Genomic DNA, 21,595 nt, shown 5'->3' on the forward strand with positions numbered 1-21,595 from the left:
CTCTAGTGGCTTTAGCTTTGCCTCTGGTCTTCAGGCAACATTTATTTATCAAATAAATATACCAATACATATACAAATATACATATACAAATAATATACCAGTACAACTAGGGCTGGCCTTAAACTTCTGATCCTCCTGCCTCCACCTTCCAAGTGCTAAGAATACTGACATATGCTACTGATCCAGGCTTTCTAAGTCAGTTTAGACTTCTGTTTTCTTGGTCCTTACATCCAATCCATCCACTCACTAATCATAATGATTTTCTTCCATAATGTGTCTCATATCTGTCCACTTTTCATCAAGCCAGAGATGACTGCCCTCATCCAAGCCTTTTACTTAAATTAACATAGTGACTGATTCAGTCGTTCTGGGCGGTCCTGATGTGTGCCCACAGCATCCTGTTGGTCTGGTTTTGAAGGATACATCACCGTCACCTGGGAACACTAAAAAAACCACTTTGCCTCGGCCCTGCCTTGGAGACTGGAATTCTTCCGGTGTGGGGATACGATATAGGCTTTGAAGTCTCTCTCGATGATTCAAATATACATCCAGGCTTGAGAAACACTGTCAGGGGTCAGAAGGAAGGTCAAGCGTATTTAAGATCCTTGGGGGCTCTGAACATGCGGTTCTTCTTTTTTTTTTAATTAAAAATTTCCGCCTCCTCCCCGCCTCCCATTTCCCTCTCCCTCCCTCCACTCCCCTCCCCCTCCCTCTCCAGTAAGGGTTCCCTGCCCTGTGGGTAGTCCCAAGGTTCCCCCCCCCCCATCCAGGTCTAGGAAGGTGAGCATCCAAACAGGCTAGGTCCCCCCAAAGCCAGTACACGCAGTAGGATCAAAACCCAGTGCCATTGTCCTTGGCTTCTCAGCAGCCCTCATTGTCCGCCATGTTCAGGGAGTCCGTTTTTATCCCATGCTTTTTCAGTCCCAGTCCAGCTGGCCTTGGTGAGCTCCCATTATATCAGCTCCACCATCTCAGTGGGTGGGTGCACTCCTCGCGGTCCTGACTTCCTTGCTCATGTTCTTCCTCCTTCTGCTCCTCATTTGGACCTTGGGAGCTCAGTCCGATTCTCCAATGTGGGGCTCTGTCTCTATCTCCATCCATCCCAGATGAAGGTTCTATGGTGATATGCAAGATATTCATCAGTATGGCTATAGGGAACATGCGGTTCTTACCCTCCATTAGCTCTTCCTGTCAGTCTCTCTATGGCTGGATTTGTAGTCAGGACTCAGGCCATAAGTCACTTCCTCAGGTAGGTCTTCCTTGATTCCTCCAATGTGTTCACCACATCACGTTATGTGTTTGCATCAGGAAAGTGCAGGTCATGCCCCTGTCGATGTTATTGTCTGTATCTCCACCTACAACTTGCACACCTTGAGCTCAGCACTATTTTTACCTCACGGCTCTATCCTCAGCACGTCAAAGAAGTCCCTGGCACACAAAAGTGCTTGTTATATACAGATAAAATAGAAGATTAAAAAAAAAAACCCTTGAATTCTTTCTTATTTCTTTGGAACTAGATCTATTCAAATGTGTTTCTTTCAACCAGATTGTAATCAAGTGTGCTCCGTTATGCAAGTGAATTGAATTATCCACTAAAATGAATAAGTTGATTACTAAATTTATTTCATTGAGCTCACTCTCCTCACAGGAACTGCATATTAAACTTGTTCAAAGCAACTAATGCCTGAGTATATTTTTATATGCATTTATTCACAATAATGTTGCTTCTTAGTTGGAACAGTAGGTTGTCTGGGAATGGCTAGGGCATATTTATTAAATCAAACGGTTTCTTAGCTTTATGTGTGTGTGGAGACATGAAGGCAGGGAACAGGAATTTGGAGAAAAGTCTTGCGGAGAGCAACAGAGTTGCAGGGGAACTTGCAAACCTTGAATGCTCAAGGAGGAAAGTGCTGATCCCCCTTTATTGTGGGGTAGCACTTGCATTAACGGATGTGGCAGAAGTAGAGGGTTTTCATTTCAGGTGGAAGGAGAGGCTTGAGATTATAAACGTACCTTGTTTCTCAGAAGCTAGTTCATGGAAATGTGGCAAAATCTTCAGTTGTGGGTCATATGTCGCTTGAATTCACGGAAATAGCTGAACAAAACTTGCTAAGCAGGTAGGCGAATTAAGTAATTAAGCCACTCACCAGCTACTTCGAAATATATTATCTGTGGGAACACAACATCTGTTGCTGGGGGAAGGGAAAAAGGCTTTTCAGATTCTGACTTCTTTCAGTCTGGGGACTTATTTCCTCACAAGTATCCCACCTTCGCCGGAGGCAATAGGTTGGGTTCAAGTGCAACCAGTTTTTCAGGCAACAGACTCCCCCTTTCCCTCTTGCTCACTAAAAACAATTTTGTATTTGGATTAATGGCTAAAATGTCACTGGCGCCTCGACATAGCCTAGTAAGGAAGACAGCCCATCGCACAGCACAGGCTTTTTGAGAACATTAGCCTTCAGTCTTCAGAGGAGGTGGCTCCAGGATACCAAAGGCATAGGGGACGGGAAAAGGAGAGCGAGGAGAAACCTTGAGCAGTGTTGAGTCCTGGGAGTTGTAGTTCCTTGTAGGGTAGATATCGGCACCATGCACGGAGCTCTGCACTCCATTTCCCAGAAAGCCCCGCGCAGCGGCAGAGTCGTTGCGGAGTGGGTGCCTGGTGATGAGCTGCGGGGGAGGGGGCGGGGGAGTGGAGGAGCAGCTGTGGCGGCCTGGGGGAGTAGTTGACATCTGGCGTCTCTGAGGGCCGAGGGGTCCTCGCGGGAGCCGCAGCCAGGGCCTTGCGGCCGCCGCTCCACCTTCACGCTCACGCCTTCCCCTTCGGTGGCCGCCATGGCAGCGCGTCCGTTCGCCGCCGGCCTCTGCTCGCCGTGGCCCCGGCTCCCTGGAGCGATGAGGCGGTAGTGACGCCTCGCGGCCCTCCCGCTCCTCCCGCGACTCGGTCGCCCCGGTCGGGGGAGGGAGGGCCGGTCTGCGGGCCGACCCCGCCGCGGCCGCCCCCGCACCGCCCAGTCCCGCCCCCTGGGGGCGCTGCCCTCGGGCGCCCTCCGCCCATGTCGCCCAGCCGCCCTGCCACTCGTCGCTGAGCCCGCGTCCATCCAACAGCTCTCAAAATGTGGCACAACGTGGGGCTGACCCTGCTGGTGTTCGTGGCCACGCTGGTGATCGTCCTACTGCTGATGGTGTGCGGTAAGTGGAGCGGGGTTGGGGGGGGGGCGTCGAGAAAGCGTGCGTGGACAAGTGTCTTGGGGCTCTCGGTGGTCACTTGGCCTCCCAGGATCGAACTAAGAGGAGCCCTGCCTCCTGCTCAGGGCTGATCGCCGGGGCATCACGGAGGAAAGCTCAGCATTCAGGACTGGCATCCTGACTCTAGGTAGAGGCACGTTCCTACTTCCCGGACAGGTTTGTTCTTGGTGTCATTAATGCCATACAGTCTACTAAGATTTTCTCCGTGGCTTGTAATCGAAGGAGAAGTGATTGGTTTCATCTTTTCATTTGGAGGTTCTGAGCCTGGTCGAGAGATTTCACCACCTTCATTTGACCAAGGGTTGGAGCACGCTTGGGCTTGGGTTTCCAGCGCGTGTGAAGTTGTTTGTTTACTTCGAGTTCAGGCTTTAACCAAATTCCGAGCAGATGTGATACCGGGCCGAGCCTAAAAAACACTAATGAACATCCAGGGTCCGGTATCCTAATTCTTGGTTCTGCTGTAATGGTGCTGTTTGGTTTGCTTTGGGTATTTTCCTTCTCAGAATGAGAGGACGTTAAACTGTTCTCAAAGCGTGTTTTTAATCCCTCCTAATTCGTTACGCACAGTAGCTGATAACCACAGGTCTTAGCAGAGAGGCCAGACAGTTGTAAGAAACTGGAAAGTATTTCAACGAGCACTGCTATAAGAACAAAGTATGTGTTTGACGTGATGGAGTATTTGGTTAAAATTTTATAAATACCGAGGAGCTTATTATTACATAGTTAATGCTCAGTCCCGTGGCTGTACTTGGAAAAGATACTTATGCACTTGTGTTTAGATACCTAAATGTGTATTTAACTTTTGTCAGTGATGCTGATTGAACCAAGGACGGCACTATTGAACTGACCCCCAACCCTAAAAATTTTTTTGACTATTTCTAGTGAAACAAGAGTTAAAGTAGTATTTTTTTTAAACAGGGTCTCACTATGTAGCTTTGTCTGGCCTTGAACCAGGCTGGCCTTGAACTCAGAGCTCCAACTGCCTCAGCCTCTCAAATACTAGGGTGTGCTAGCTGGGCGGTGGTGGCACACGCCTTTAATCCCAGCACTCAGGAGGCAGAGGCAGGCGGATTTCTGTGTGTTCGAGGCCAGCCTGGTCTACAAGAGTTCCAGGACAGGTTTCAGAGCTACAGAGAAAAACCCTGCCTTGGGGGAAAAATATGTGTACCACCACACCTGGCCCAGTATTTCTTTTCTCATGACATAAAACAATAAAATAATCTCTCTCAATTTTCTGATGTGGTGTAAATAGGTAATTTCACTAATTGTTGGTGTTTAAGGTTTTTTTGTTTTCTTTCTTTCTTTTTTCTGAGATGGGGCCTTAGGTAAACTAGATTGGTACTAGACTTGCTGTGTGGTGGAGGGATTATCTTGAGTTGCTGGTCCAGAGTGCTCCATCCAGTTGATTCAACCCTAGGGATGGAACTCCAGGCTTCTGGCAGGCTAGGCAAGCTATGCCCCTGTAGTGATATTTCATTTGTATTTTAATAAATAAAGCTTGCCTGAAGATCAGAGAGTAAAACAGCCACACCGATCAGCCTTACAGACCAGGCAGTGGTGACACACACCTTTAATCCCAGTAGCCATACTAGTTTGCCATTGAAACCAGGCGGTAGTGGTGTACACCCTTAATCCCAGCACGAGAGAGGATTGTAAAACAGGAGGAGACAGCTCTCAGATACAGTCTCACTCTGAGATTCCTGGAGGCAGGATCGCCATTTTGGACTGAGGTAGAGGTCAAAGCCAGTGGTTGGCTGTTTTGCTTTTCTGACCTTCAGGTTGTACCCCAATATCTCTCTCTGGGTTATTTTATTAATCATGCTGTGTGCCCCCATCTTAAGGTTCTTGAAATAAGAAAAAACACATCCTTGAGCATTAGTTAGATGAACAAAGGATGAAGGCATATGCTACCCTTTTCACTTGGAATGAGAATATGACATACAAACCATACTAAATCCATACTAAATCTTGTATAAACACTTGCCCAACTTGCTCTGAGACATTTTAATTCTGATTGTTTTCTTAACTTTCAGTGGCCATCAGTTTTGTTTTTTTTTTTTTTTTTGTTTGTTTTTTGTTTTCTGTTTTTTGAGACAGGGTTTCTCTTTGTAGCCATCCTGGAACTTGCAGTGTAGACCAGGCTGGCAGGAGCTTGCCTGCCTCTGCCTCCCAAGTGCTGGGGTTCGAGGTGTGCATCACCATCACGCAACACTGCCCTTTACTCATTTTTCTAAGCGGGCCTTGCCATTAATTTCAGGAAACGCGATGGGTGAGAGGTAAGGTTAGATACTTTAAAACTAATAAGGTTGTCCAAACTGGTTCTTGTTGGGAAACTAATGACAGGGTAAAGCGGCCTTTTGTTTTGACGAGAATGTGGCTGAAGGTTGAAGAGAGAGGAGATATACTGGACTTGGGAACTGGGGTGCCATGTTATTTTGCGGCAGCTACATTTCAGAATAACACAGACGGGTTCACTTACCCCACAGAAATTTCTCTCTAACAGCCTGGCGGCTCGAAGGGCTTTAAGAGCATCTCTTCTTGGCCTGGAGGTGGCCATCTTTCCCTATGCTTTCACGGGGTCTTCGTACTGCCTGTGTCTGATAGACCAGTCGTTGGATCTGGGTCCCAGCCCTTATGACCTTATTTCCTTTCCAGACAGAGCCAACTGGGGAAGGGGCACAGTTCAGTCTGTGACATGTACCGTGTCTACAGCCCTTGCAGAAGGGTAAAAGGTAGCTAAGTAGTTCAGGCATGTGCCTTTAAAATAATTCTTACCTTTCTGATGGCCATTGGCTCTTTGGAGAACTGGTTAATGTTTTGAAAATTTTCAAGAAAAAAAATGTATAAACTTTTATTTGTTTGTTTATTTATTTATTTATTTATTTTGGAGATTTTGTTATACCAGCCTCTGCCCTTCAGATTGAGTTTCCTGTTTCCTGATCTCATTCAATTCAATCATCTTTCTGTTTAGTGCCCACTAGACACTGTATCAGAATCTGTCACCAGACTAGCCCTAAGGACTCAAACTCGAGTTTGCTGGAGAACACTGATGAGCTATCTCAGTGAATTCTGATTTTCAAATTTCATGTTCCTAGGGAGGTTTTCCTTCTGTAAATATTGGTTGTTTCAGCTTTTTCATTTTTTTCATTCATTCTAACATGTATTCTGTCTGTGCCTTTCACTGAAGCTGCCCTTTGTCAAGGTGGGTAATAAATGATTTCCATATTACTGAGTGGGTGTTCACTTACTAGTTAACCCTCTTCTGTATAATTGAGGTTTCTCCCTGAGAAGCACTTTGCGTTTTCATATACCTTGGTGTTTTCTGTTCACAGTGGCTGATAATCATTTCTAAATCCCTTTTCCTCCGAGACAAGGTCTCATGTCTTGATAACCTTCATTGCTACACCTGATTCTATAATTTAGATGTTTATTAGGTGAGGTAGTTTTTTCTGTTTACCATTTATGACAGTTTTTGGCCAAATTAGTTATCACGGTTTATAATTGGACTGTGTAAACATTCCCTGCTGGGCCAACAGTATAATCTGGCTATTTAGAGTTTCATTTTGCTTGAACTTAGCAATTGCCTTTTAAAACTTTACCTACTATTTTTATCTTTCCCATGCTGTGGATGTATCCAGGTTCCTGGACATGCCAGGCGAGTGGTCTAACAGTGGGCTCCATCCCTAGCGCCTCGTGCTTTGTTCTCTGTATGTACCTGTTGCTTGTTATCCTTCCAGGCTTCAGAATCTACACTCTCACAAGCGATGTTCCTGTATGTTCAGTCCATTGCTGGTTCCCCTCCCCAGGGCCCCCTTCACTCTCAGCAGCTGCCATTCTCACACAGAGCTGAGCTTGCCCTGCTGCCTGTCCCGCACTCTGCCCTGTACTGGATCTCATGGTACCATCTTTGTCACATTTGCAGGAGCGAGCTAACTAAGAAAAGGTGCATGTCTGATTTTCAGGCCTGATATTTGATCAGTGCTCTGAGTAGACCTGAGGTTGCAAATTGTTTTTATCTAGACTTTTAACAATTATTGCCTGTTTTTTGTAGCTTCCAGGGCTAATTTTGAGAAATCCAGTGACTTGGTTTCTGTCTCCAGATGCCTTTTCATCACTGATGGTTTACTAGAAGTCAGGATGAACCTCAGGATGAACCTCGGTTCATTTTGCCTTCGTTTGTCTGGACATACACAGTTGAGATACTCTCCCCCCCCCCCCCCCCCCCATTTCTAGAGACGGGGTAGTTTCTTCTAGATTAGCAAGAATTTCCTACTTTCCTCTGAAATAAGTGGTTTTGTTTTATTTTCCCTGCACTATCTTTGCTTTCTGCCTATTTCCTTTGGAATGAAACCCAGGCTTTTGCCCTGGAATCTTTTCTTAGATATCTGGAGAGAGGTTTTGATATGTTCATATTCAAGCATGAGGTAATTAAAACAAAACAATGCTTCTTACCCAGTGGTGTGGAGGCACACACCTTCAATATCAGCACTTGTCCAGCAGTAGCAGGCAGACCTCTTGAGTTCAAGGTCAGCCTGGCCTACAAAGGGAGTTCCAGGACAGCCGGGGCTACACCGAGAAACCCTGCCTTGAAACAAAACAAGAAAGCAACAGCAGCAGAAAACACCGATGGGTTCTTAAACACCCATGGGTTCTTGTTAACTGGTCTCACCCATGCCCAGTGATTTGGTAATGACAGAGTCTAGTTTACACACACCCTCGTTGTTAGCATGGAGAGCTGTTCTATGAGAGTATCAACATTTGGTTTCTCCCCATAGGAATCCACATAGTTCCTACTTGCCGGTACTTTTCTTCCCTCTGCCCTTTTCTGCTTCTTTTGATTGCATTTCATGTCCAGCTGGTATACCCCTCTCTACCGTTAGGTTTTTAGTGATATTAAACCAAAATTGATAATGGAGATTCTCTGAAATGGCGCACGCCTTTAATCCCAGCACTCAGGAGGCAGAGGCAGGCCGATCTCTGAGTTCGAGGCCAGCCTGGTCTACAAGAGCTAGTTCCAGGACAGGCTCTAGAAACTACAGGGAAACCCTGTCTCAAAAAACCAAAAAAAAAAAAAAAAAGATTCTCTGAAATGGGAGGATTTAGTGAGCTGGTGAGAATCTAGCCTGAAAGAACCAAGTCCTGGCACAGGCTCTACACCTACCACAGATCCATGGCGGTTGGATCTGAGAACCGAGAGCATTTCCTTATCAACTCTTTTATGTTGGTCCAAGCAGTAGAGGTGGGAATCACAAAGAGCCTAAGTTTTGGACTAGAAACTTCTCTGTAAGTTTCCTGAGCTGCCTGGGGTTAGAAGATCCTCAATGTGGATCTGAACAGAAGCTGGAGGCTGGAGTTTAAGTCAGGGTTTTTGTTCACACCTGGTAGCTGATTAAGCTCCCTTATCTCACCCACTCCACAGATTTTTTTTTAAATAAGATTTTTAAAAGACAACTGATAATTTATTAAGGATGGATTTAGGCACCTGCAGTAGAGAACTCAGCCCCGCTTACTATGCTGGGAGTGATCTGCTAACAACCTCAGGAGCCTGTGGCGGTGGCTCAGTCTAGGAGCTCACTGGGAGGCTGGTGGGGGGACTTGACATTTGGGGTTGTGCTGGTCTCTTTCAGCATCTAAAGCACAGCCATCGTATCCTGACTGACTTGTCACACAGAAACACAGAGCAGAGAGCTGGAGGAGTTCAGTAGTGTTCCTAGCACAGCAAGGTGGTGTGTGTCGTAATTTCTTTTTATTTTAGAATCAGGTATTCATTCTACAAAGTATTGTTGATGGTTTTAGTAGAAGATATTGGTGTTTTTAGACAGGAAGTACAAACAGCAGGTTGCTCATTGCCTTGTAAGGTGGAGATTGGTGAACACCTGTAAAACAACTGTGTGGTGGCATTTCATTTATATTTTAACCTGAAGATCGGAGAGTGAAACAGCCCCCCGGTCAACATTACAGTTACCAGGCAGTGGTAACACACACATTTAATCCCAGTAGCCATACTAGTTTGCCATAGAAACTGGGTGGTGCATGCTTTTAATCCCAGCCCTAGAGAGGAATATAAAACAGGAGGAGACACCTCACACACAATCTCATTATGAGATTCCTGGAGGCAGGATCACTATTTTGGACTGAGGTAGAGGTAAGAGCTAGTAGTGGCTGGCTATTTTGCTTTTCTGACCTTCAGGTCGAACTTTACATATTAAAATACAAATGAAATATCACTACACAACTGGTTAATAGAAATTACTCAAGAGGTAGGTAGGAGTGTGTGTGTGTGTTGTCTAACGATTAAGGCAGAAAGAACTTGATTAGCATGCCAGTTGAAACCGGTGGCCTGTTGGAGACCGGGCTGTTATCTACTACTGATTTCTTGGCATCTCTTTAATCCTGATCTTGAGAAAGGTCAGGTAAATAGTTTCAGCTTTAGGACGTGCAACTTTAGCAAGAATGACTGATTTCAGCCTGGTTTGTTCAGAAGGTTGAGACAATGGCAGTCTGTTATTTACCATTGCCAGTTAGAGCAGAAGCACTGTGATGTCGGTGACCTCATTTGCTTTGCGCAGTGTCTTCAGACCCTAGCATAATGCCTGGCACTTAACATACCAGGCCCTCATCTGAAGAGTGAGGGAAAACCCTTCTGCTAATCATTCAATTCCAGTATTAGTGGTCATGTGTGGTATAAACCAGGATCACCTCAAGTGGATAACTTACTGAGTGAAATATACTGACTGGATTCCTAGGTACATTCGCTGGGGAGGGTGATCTGGGGGTTCAGAGTGAGCAAAGGCCCACCTGTGTCCTTGAGGACTTCATCCTCCAGACTACAGGTAACTGGTTGACCAGGCTGAAAAACTCAGGGCCCTCCCCTTTAAAAGCCTGTAAAAACAAAGGTTTCCTTTGTTCTGTGTTACTTAGTGTTGGAGGTCCTCTCTTAGCTTAGAGTGGCTGTCCTTACTAAACCAGAAATGCCTTGGTGTATCTATCAACCTGGAAAGTGTTTTGCTTGTTTGTTTTGATTTGTTTTTTGACAGGGTCTCACTGTGTATCTGGCTGACCTGGAATTCTCAGATACCTGCCTGCCTCTGCCTCTGGAAGTCTAGGATCTACCGCTTGGGCCAGCACTGCTGGCAGAGTCTCTGTTATGTAAACTACTATTATCTGACAGCCTCACCTAACTCTGAATCCCTCACCTAAAATATGCTCTTCTGGTTCCTATAAACGCTGCTGGATGAGTTTACTCTTCCTCATTTCCTGGTTTCTGGGCTAGGTGTCATACCTATTCACCTAAATGTTTGATGTGTATTCGGAGGTACAAAGATAAGCACATTCTGGTTCGGTCTTTAAGCCACAAACTGAAAGGTGACTCCAGTTTAGTCATTCAGAAACATTGCAGGTGTTTGAAGAGGTCCATTAATGTGGGGACACTGCTCTCAGGTGAAGTTCATCAGGTGGATTGTGTGCTCTCTTTTATCCCCCTTCTTCCCCATTTCACCAAGACTTCACGAGTTTATCTCTGTGCTGTCATGAAGAGTAGATTTGGCACAAAGCCCTGGAACTCCACTTCCCTTAGACCAGACTACGTGATAGGAGTGTCATGTTATCAGAACCCTGTCACAATCAGTGAGTGCCACGACTATCTCAGGCTTAGCATGGCTGGAACTGCGGTTCAGAGATTGCTTCTGCAGCTTTCCCAGGCCACGGACGCTTACTGTCTCAGCTGTGGCTGAGGCTCCCTGCCTCTCTGAAGATAGCGGTGTCCCCATCTTTTTCCCTTCCTTTGTTCTTTGTAGATTTCCTTGTCATTGGGCATTCATATTGCAGCGTGATTGCATTTGGACCATAGCAGGCGCTGGCCAGTGTTTGAATGAAAGAATGAATGAATGAGTCAGTTTTCAGCCTGTGACCATGAGCTGGGATGAGGTGATGATGAGCGCAAGGAGCATCAAGACTGGGGACAGATGTAGGCAGTGAAGAGGGTTATGGACATCAAGATTGGGGACAGATGTAGGCAGTGAAGAGGGTTTATGGACATCAAGATTGGGGACAGATGTAGGCAGTGAAGAGGGTTATGGACATCAAGACTGGGGACAGATGTAGGCAGTGAAGAGGGTTATGGACATCAAGATTGGGGACAGATGTAGGCAGTGAAGAGGGTTATGGACATCAAGATTGGGGACAGATGTAGGCAGTGAAGAGGGTTTATGGACATCAAGATTGGGGACAGATGTAGGCAGTGAAGAGGGTTATGGACATCAAGATTGGGGACAGATGTAGGCAGTGAAGAGGGTTTATGGACATGTCAAGATTCTCCAGGCTCTCAGAGCTACAGCCTGGGAGGAAGGGATCCAGTTAGGTTTATGCTGTGTCGATGATAGTCCTAGTGAAGGACACAGCAGTGGAGCTGGGAATGCCAGTGGCTCTGTGATTGTAGTGTGATTTGGCAGCAGTGGGGCCGAAAAGAGCACATGAGCTTTGAAGCTTTAGGGCTGGTCTAGAACTCACATCCACACAGGTCCAAGGAAGTCAGAGTATGAGGAGAGCAGTTGTATTGACCTGAGGTCACAACCTCTTTATAAGTTAGCAAGGCTGTGCCCCTGGTTCAGCCTGAGCACACTGACTGGTGTAGTACTGAGTGAGATCCAGGCTATGCTGTGCTGGGCACGCCGATTCGCAGGTGTAGTAAGTAGAGTGTAGAGTGCACCAAGTTGACTCAGTCAGGCTTGGGACCGCTTTGAGCCATGTTCCAGCCTCTGATAAATACATGTTCACAGATAGTGAGCTACCTGGGACGCTGAAGTGCAGGTGAGTAGGTGTGAATTAATCGGTGTTTGGAAGTGGGTTTTCAAAGAGCAAGCGTGGTTTTAGTTTACTCTGGTCTGAGGAAAATAGATTTAAATCAAGGCAGCACCATACCTCCCAGTGCTGGGCTTGGCAAAGTGCCCGAACAAAAAGGCACTTGGAAGCAAACAAGGTAGAAAATACTGGAAATACGGGGAATTTCTAGTTAGAGGCCAATTGTTTTAGAGTAGGTAGGCTCTTTTGGCCTCACTGTTGATGGCAAGCTGAGTTTCAGTTTGCCTGTGTAAGAATTCAAGGTTCTGGAACCATCTGAAAGTGATGGATTTGTTAAAAATTTGACTAATAATTGACTTTAATTTATGATTTACTTAGCCTTACATAAGTATAATTAACAGATAAAATGTTAATACCAAAAAAAAAAGTGACACGTCAGCATTCAGAAGGCATTGCTGGGGATTATCCTCTCCACAGATGCTGTTTCTTCCAGAAGTGAGCTACAGAGCTTCAGCTGCCTGCCAGCCTCCTACTGAACCCAAGGCAACGAGACCTTCTTCCTCTTTTTCTGTCTACTCCCTCTCAGCAGTTGCTGGGACTTAGAGCTTGCTTGCCCTGTGTTGTTTTTCTCTCAGATTTTTAACCAGTTAGTCTCTTAGCTTAAAACAAACAAAACAAAAATCCCCTGTTAACCATTGAGTCTTTTATGTAGGAATGGGAGTAATGGTTGGCGGCCTTAACTAATTCAGAGAGGTTATGAAGAGTAGGAGAGATGTTGAATGTTAATTCACTGTGTGAAGTGAACACTACTGATAGTTAAATTTTAGTTGTATTGATAGTGATGGTTAAGTGTTCAGCTCATCTATGGTTCACTACCCTTCTGGCACATTTATCTGTAGAAGTCCTTACATTTACCCTTGCTCTAATGCTTAATTACCAGCACACATAAGTGAGTCACCTTTTATTGTCCCAGAACCCAGGGCCTCTGTCACCAGCCAGTTTTTCTGACTTATAGTACTTATTAGTCTAAGGGTGGAGCAAGGCCTGAACCTTCCTTTTACAAGCGTGTGAAGAACTCATTTTAACACACAGCCTTGGTGTTTGACTATACATAAATAGAATTTCCCTTTCTCCTCCCCTTTCTCTCCTTCCTGTTTTTCTTTCTAAATCCCAGGACGTGGTGCAAGAGCCATGTCCATAGAACAAGAGAAAACAAGAAGTTTGTTCTGTGGCAGGGATCTGGTGAGCTGTGCTTCTGTGAGCTAGCCCATATGCTATAGGGTCTAAGGAGGTAAATACTTTTCAGTAAAAGGTCATCTAGGTTTTCATAAGTTTTTTCTATCCTGTTCCCCTGTGACATGCACACACCTGGGAGAAGTTATTTTCCCACAGCCCAGAGTCCAGGTAGGCCAGTCTACTCTTAGGCTAAGTTGAAGTTGTGAATCTGAACTGCTAATGCTGTCCTTTGTCTGTGTGGCTCTTGCTTCATAGCTCCCACACCTCATACGCACACCTAACCCATTTGATGTGTCTGTCTAGTAATGTGTCAAGGGTGAAGCTTCATTGCGTTTTTGTTTTCTTGCCAAGTGTACAGGAGAGTGAGCTCCAAACACACTTCTTATATTAAACAATTCTGTGGAGCAGACACAGCCCAACTCTAGAGCATAGAGTTAGTTTTTGCCTAACTCTGACCATCTGCTTAATCTATTTTCTGCTGCTACAACAGAACCCCCCACACTAGGTAAATCATAAATGATATTTGTTCATTGGGTACATAGCTGTGGAAGACTGTAGTACTAATACCCAGTGAGGGCCTTTGCTGTGACATTGTGGGGTAGAAGGGCAAACAGAGGGAGAGACAGACAAATCTATCCTTGTGATACTTAATATATTCCCTCTATGCTGATATTAACTTATTTCTTAATCCCTTCTTTAAATTAAGATTTCAAGTACATCTCCTCATGAGTTTTAGAGGGGCCATTTAAACAGCTCTGAACATTATTATATCTGTTAGTTCATCTGTGTACTTCCTGTGACATCACCCAATTCATTGGTAATAGTTGGGGAAAAAGCTTTCTAATTGAGGTGTTGTGTAGCACGAATTCTAATTGTTCTTAATAAAAACCCGGTGTCAGATATTAGAGGGTGAAAGCAGAGATCAGAGAAGCAGTGCAACCAGTCACTAGAGAGACCTTTTACCTCTACCAAATCTTCAGACCAAAAGGGCGATCCTGTCCTCAGACTGCATCCTCAGTCTGCAATCAGCTCCTGTCTCCTCCCACCTTCTGTTCCTCTCTCCCGCCCAGCCATATCCCTCCTGTCTCCACCTCCCTAGGCTGGGATTAAAGGCGTGGGATCCCAAGTGCTGGGACCACCTTTGTGTGAGCTCTGTTTCTTTTAGACTGGATCAATTTAGTGTAGCCCAGGGTGGCCTTGAACTAATAGAGATGACTCTGCCTCTGGGATTAAAGGTTTGTGCCACCACTGCTTGGCCTCTCTAGTGGCTTAGCTTTGCACTCTGATCTTTCTAGTCAGCTGGTTCTTCATCTCTTCCCCATGGACATCAACCATGAATCTCACTTTCTCCTTTTCCTTGGCCATGTGTTCGATCCACTTTTTGACAGCCATTTCTGTGTTTCCCAAACTTGCATGTACCATTAGAATAATGTATGGAACTTCAAAATGAGTAAGGGCAGCCAGGCATGGTGACACACACCTTTAACTGCAGCCAACTGGAGGCTGAGACAGGTAGATCTCTGAGTTTGAGAGCAGCTTACATAATAAATTCCAATATAGGCAGAGCCATATAGTGAGACACTGTGCCAAAAAGCAAACAAATAAAATTGAGTAAGCACAGCTTCTAGGTTGACTTGGGGTTTGTGAGGCGAGCTCTCAAGAATCTAGTTTCTGAGAACTCCCTAGAAGACTTGAAGTTTGAATGATATGCTTAGGAATTGCTGCAACCAGGTGTCTTTAAGTAGAAGCATTACATTGGGTTGTTTTGACTGTGCCTATGTTTACAGTGAACTTGTACCTCAGAGGGAAACTATGGCCCTTCCTTGCCTCCACACCCAAGTAACTCTGCTCTATCAGTTGGAGCCTCTTGCAGTGTTGACATTCACTCAAGATAACATGTGTTAATGCTTTAAAGGAACCAGGGAAGGTTTGTGTTGATGCAGGGTCTTTCTATAGCCTAGGCTAGCCTGGATGGAACTCAGGATTCTTTTTCCAGCTCACCTGTGAAGTATGGTAATAGGTACCACCAAGTCCAGCACTTTAGTTAGACTTTAACTAGCAGATTTGTTTGTGAGCTAGATATGATAGTGTGTCTGTAATTTCACTTGGAACTCTTGTACATCAGAATTGTCACAAGTGTAAGCCAACCTGGGCTACAAAATGAGATCTTGTCTCAAAAAACAAGCAAACAAAAATTGTATGTGTGTTTTGAACAGCTTCCCACCAGCCCTCACTCAGCCCCTCTCCATCCCCTGCAGGAAAATAGTGAATGCTTTTCAGTTAGAGGCATTGTGTTACCCGTCTCTTCCCTCATTCTTTATAGAATATTTGGTCTAAAGGATGTAAAGAGCTCTTTGAACTGAATTTTCTAATAGTGAATTTGCATTTATGTTTCCAGTATCTGAGTTAATATTCCTAGCATCACACAAAAATGTGTAGTGGCGTTACACATCCGTAATCCCAGAGCAATAGAGGAAGACACTGACATCGACCTCTGGCCTCCATACACACATGCACATACAATGTGTATGAACAGTATAACCATGTGTGCTCATTTGGGGACCATTTTGGTTGACTAGAATAGCATTACAGAAGCAGTGCAGGCCCGGCCCCACTTTGACCTACAGACTTGTTACCCTGACTAGCTGACTCTGAGATCACTTAGAAATGCAAGGGACCCAAGTAGTCAAAATAATCTTGGGAAAGAAGAAAGTTGGAAGACATACACTTCTTGGCTTCAAAATGTAATGCAGAGCTACCATAGTTCAGATAGTGCATGTCAGCTTAGGATCAGAAATCCTTCCCCAGCTGTTAATGGCTCTGGAGGATTCTCTTAGAGTTGGTGCACAGGCTCCAGAGTTCAGCAGTGTAGATCATGCGGCCTTATGAATATCCCAGAAACCATTAAGTTGTATACTTCAAAAGGATAAACTTTATGGTATGGGATCATATCTGTAAAAATATAATTTGAAAAAAACAAAAGCTACCTCAGATTTCCCTTTGAATTGAATTTGAATTCATGTCAGTTAAGCAGTTTATAGAAAACTTGTTAAGTGACAGACAGCTAAGCCCTCTAGGTGGCTCCTCCCACAGCCCTAAAGAGGCAAGCTCAGCTTTGTGAGCCATAGGTCAGAAGTGGCTCATCCCATGCTCCTTCTTCTAATCCTCTGCCTGTTTATCTGGGAATTTTGGGTAAAAGTTGAGCATGTTAATTTGAAATGTCATTAAAATGTTATTTTGCAGAACTTGGGCATTTGTGCACATAGTTGACATATTTAGGGCTTGATTAACAGGTAGTATTCAGTCTGAAGAAATGATAAAACCCAAGAAATTGAGGAAGGCTCCCAAGTTAGTCTTTATGCTCTAAGGAGTGAGTGTTGCTCCTTTTCCCAAATGATGGTAGGGAACAAGACAATTGAACACTACCCCTTGGTGGCGGCCTTTATCTTGGCCTGGTTTAACACGGGGTTGGAAGAGCCGTTGGATTTCTGGCCTGCTGGCCTTCTTGAGTAAATGGCATGAATGAAACAGTGACAGAAAACCCTGGCACGGTGACCGGCTTCCCTGGCTTCTCAGGTGTTCTGCTCTTAACACTGTGGGGAAAGCTGACTGTGGCTTAGTTGGCTGATCCGTTATTGGTTGGATGATACCTCTTCCTTAAAGAATTTGATGTAAAGATGTCATTTTCTGAAAATTTTGGACTTACACTGTTGGCTCACAGGCTTTATTTTTCTATCATGAACTTAAAGTATTTTATACTGTTCTGTGAACTTCTCAGCAGGGCCTCGCACGTTCTAAGTGCCCTGTGTTTGTTGTATGAATGCATACTGTAGTCTACATACTACTTCTTTGTAATAGACTTTTCACTTTACTGTAGTGTTCTGAGCTAAAAATGGTATAATAATTTGTCTGGATGGTTTTGTCTTTCTTTAGGTTGGTATTTCGTATGGCATCTATTTTTATCTAAATTCAAGTTTCTGCGGGAACTGGTGGGAGACACAGGATCACAGGAAGGAGATCATGAGCCCTCAGGGTCTGAAACAGAAGAGGACCCTTCTGCTTCACCACACAGGATCAGATCTGCTCGCCAGAGAAGGGCACCTGCTGATGAAGGCCACTAACCAGACACCCACTGTCCTAGAATATGGTCTACGGCAGTCGTGAGCCTCTGTCTTCAGTGACCTGGCTTGGAAAGTTACTAAGTGACCGAGGAACATTTGCAATTGGATTTATATCCAGTTCAAAAGAAGATTTACACGTAAGCCATAAAGAAATAAAGGGAATTTAAACCAAATTGGACCAGTACGGATTTCATCTTGGATATTTGCTTCACTACTAGGTCTACTTAACACTCTTACTCTTTGGCTTATCTTTTTTTTTTTTGCACTGGTGTAAATCTGTAAACATTTCAGGCTTGAAAAAATGTTATTAGTCATAAAATGTACCCTTTTCTTGACATTTTAACTTGTCCTAAATTGGGGCGTATCTCATTGCTGTCCACCAGTGGTAGTCTTGTCATTGTCCTAGCTCATGCATATGTGAGTTTGCAGCGTGTGACAGTGTCATTACCTCAGCCGATGTGTATATTGTTGGTATCAAATGTGTCAGGTCTAGCTGGCATTTTTAAAATGTCTTCAAAGAGTACTGTGAGTCAGCATTGAAATGGAAGATTATTGTATACGCAGAAAACCATGGAAACAGCAGTGGAGCCTGTTTGATATCAGTGATGCCAACAGTTGCTGCTGAAGAAACGATCACAGTTCTGTTTCCTTGCAAAGAAACAACAAAATGCTTTGGAGGACCCGAGAAAGGAAGATACCCACAAGTTGATGAAGCTGTGCTGCATTTTGTCAGCAAGGCATTTGCAAAACAGTTGTCCATCTCCTCGCCAAGCAATTGCAGTCGAAGGCAGGAGACATTGCCAAAATCCTCAGAAACGATGTAAAAAACTTCAAAGCAAGGAGAGACTGGCATGGCCACTTCATGGAGAGGACTGACATTAAGTTATCAAACATTTTATCCAAGGCTGTCTGCTGGTATTAGACAGAGGCAGTGGTAGGCATCCCTTCAGGAAATGCCACACGAGCAGCACTCTTGACATGTATGGGAAGATTCAGATCCCCATGACTGATTTGAAAAGTGGTTTGGAAGAAGGGGACTCGGAATGTGAAATTGCAGTTCATAACTTAACCAGTTTATTTCACCCATTCTTCACATAGGCATGAGATTTATGTGATATAAATATTTTAGAACAGGATAAATAAATAATAAAACATTTTTCTGTGATACAAGGCATATGTCATAGCTTACTGGGCAGTGTTTCTTCTTAAGAGATACATATGGTGCATCTTAATTGATGGTCACCTAAATTAAGTAAAAGTGATAATTTGTAAATTTACTTTTCAAGATAGCAGTTATTTATTGGAGAGCTTAATTATAAGTCTTACAGTGTTAACAGTTATTTTCTATGAAATACTTTTGGGGTAAACCTGTTGGGGGTTCTAGAGTTGTAGTTAGGAATCTAAAAACTGTCTTCTCCTTTAGGGAGAGTGAGCTTGGTCCCCCCTTTATATGGGGACTTTATGTTCTGGGCTTGTGTTGTGAAGAAAATACTTCAGACCTCAAAGAGCACTAGGGCTTGAAATAGTAGTGGTTGAAAAAACCTTCTTACTTGTGTAAACTGCCTCTTGCCAGGAGTCCATGTTTGTTTTAACTGAACTTTGGACTGTTTACTAGAGAAGAGAGATGGATTAATGAACCTTCTAGTGCTGTCTTCTCTAGACAGAAATGAACTGCAAAGCCAAGTTCCTTTCCTGGTTCCTGTCCTTCATGGCTGTGTTTAATCTTGTTTGATACCTCATTCTTCATCCTGGCAGATTTTGTCTGTTAACTGTCTGCTGGCGCTGCCCCAAGTTGAGTTCCTAAAGAACTGCTTGTAGACATCATAGCCCCTTGGGTGCGCTGGAAGGGAAGCTTTAGAGGACAGTCTTCATTTATACATTTTCTGGGGAAGATGCCACAGCTGAGTGTGGAGCAGTTGTTCTGTCTCTTTTCAAAACAGGGCGTCTCTGTAGCTTTGGAGCCTGTCCTGGAACTAGCTCTGTAGACCAGGCTGGCCTCGAACTCACAGAGATCTGCCTGCCTCTGCCTCCTGAGTGCTGGGATTAAAGGTGTGCGCCACCACCGCCTGGCTTGTTCTGACTTCTTTATGGGACATAATATGACCAGAAGGCATAAAGAGCAGTGGCATTGTTTCTAGCATTGATTTTTGCTATATCTTATACTAACTAAATATCACTAAGTAGGTCAAGATGCCTTAGATATTTTTTTTTTCATAATCTAATGTTCTGAGCTTCAGGTTTTCATTTTTTACTGTTGTTTTGCTGTGGGAGTCTAAGGTTTTATATGGCAACAGGAGAAACTTGAAGCTGCAGGTGCGCTCTCTGTTGTGTCAGTATTAAAGAATGGGAACTAATGGGATCCCCCCAATCTATAACCAGGCCCAAACTAATCTCTGTAAAGATACATATAGAGCATTATTTATTGGTATTTATGTCTCCAGCATATCTTATAAAACTTTAATAAAAACTGTTTGGCCCGAGAAATAATATCGTATGCTGTAAGAGCTCATAGTTGTGTGTTTTAAAGAAAGAAAAGACATTTCGGATGCCAGTGTGAAGAGTCTAAGGCATAGCCCTTTGTGTAGAATTGTGGTCATGAATCTCCTTTACCCCACCTAGAAAGAAGAGAAATCACTGTCCCTCCAGGATTCCTCATGTGCTGTGGTTTTCTGTCCTGTTTCCTCTTTAAGTGTGTTTGTAGCTATTATAACTGTCACACCTGCGTTCTCAGGCTCTCAGTGCAAGGGTGTGCTTACTTCAGAGTTTAAAGACACAGCATCCAAATACTAGAGGCTTGCCTGATGACATCATCTCTTTGAGGATCGATTAGAAACTTGAGGACTCAGGTAGCTTGTTGCAGTTCCTTTGCAACTAGCCCTTCCCAAATCTGTGGTTTCCCTCTGAAGGGGTGTGTGTGTGTGTGTGTGTGTGTGTGTGTGCGCGCGCGCGCACACACACGCATATATATTTGTTTGCAAATTGTCCATGTGGTAGCATGGCTCATATTTAAATGCCAAAACACTAAAGATTTATATTACAGTTAACTGAAGCATTAATTAATACACACCTGAAGATGGTGTTTGAACTGAATGGCTTCTCACAGTGGAAGTAGATAGCTATTTCGCGGACACCTTGACCTCTTTCTTTAGATTAGTCTTAACCATTTCAAAATGGTATTTTGCTAAGAGTTTAGACCATGCATGTGCCGACATCTCAAACATGATGGAAAGTAGTACATGCTTTATGTTAAAGAGGAAAGATGTTTGAAGTTAGATAGAAATTCCGAGTCCACATTGCAATCTTTTTTTAAAGTCAGTTTTCCTTAGAAGGTGTCTGACTGGGCCAGGTAACCAGTGTAACTGGAGATCTTGACTGGTAAACCAAGCGCTTTTACATTTGGAGCTGACTTCATAAAGCCAGCGAACAATCCTCAGAGCTCAGAAGCTCAGGCGACCATAGAATGGCATCGGGGTATGGAATCTAAATCAAAGCCCCTTTTATTGTCTGCTCTAAAGGGTCCCAGAGCCGGAGACGTCTAGCAGGTTACGTGTTTTACCCTGTAGTATAGAAGCTGCACCTCTGTCAGAGCACATGCTACCTGTGGAGGACGGTCTAGCATTAACCTCCACGCCAGTTCTATGCATAACCACTCACCAAATACTGCTGCTGTGCTTTCCCACAGGAGCCCGTCTGTCCCGTGCTGTGACGCGTTGTCATCCTGCTGCTCGACAGATACGTTGTGAGGTGTTAGAACTGTGTGTGTTAAGAGTTTCCTTATAGAACAAGATGTAAAATATAGATGAGGGATATGCAAATGATGTCTTAGAATATCTAAAGCTTCTTGCACAGAATAAAGGAAAATGAAAATAAGCAAGTGTGTGTGTCTCATTGATTAAAGATAATGAGTGTGGTGGATACTTTGAACATGAGATTCAAAGTTGTTTTTTAAAGGCGTTTTTTGGATTTTTTTCTTCCTTATGGTCCACATTTCAGCAGCCCACTCACCAACTCAAAGAATTGGGAGGACAGCATCCACCATGCTAGGAAATTAATCATTGTAGAGCCTAAAAGACATGCAGCGCAGCTCTATTGGTGTGCTTAATCATACTTAGCCTTACCCCACCAACAACCTCGAGAGCTTGCTAATTTGCTTGCCATTGACCATGCTCCACTTTTGGCACTGACAACCAGG

General features: G+C 44.2%; 1 protein-coding gene across 1 annotated transcript; it reads left to right on the forward strand.

Moving 5' to 3' along the window:
• The first annotated feature begins 2,701 nt into the window (after window positions 1-2,701).
• On the forward strand, window positions 2,702-21,273 carry Smim13 (small integral membrane protein 13). Its single transcript, XM_038334589.1, has 2 exons — window positions 2,702-3,190; window positions 17,216-21,273. The coding sequence occupies exons 1-2, from the start codon at window positions 3,115-3,117 to the stop codon at window positions 17,401-17,403; spliced, it is 264 nt and encodes an 87-aa protein (XP_038190517.1). The 5' UTR covers window positions 2,702-3,114; the 3' UTR covers window positions 17,404-21,273.
• Window positions 21,274-21,595: the final 322 nt, after the last annotated feature.

Source organism: Arvicola amphibius, chromosome 6, assembly GCF_903992535.2.
Source record: "Arvicola amphibius chromosome 6, mArvAmp1.2, whole genome shotgun sequence".
Lineage (NCBI taxonomy): Eukaryota > Metazoa > Chordata > Mammalia > Rodentia > Cricetidae > Arvicola > Arvicola amphibius.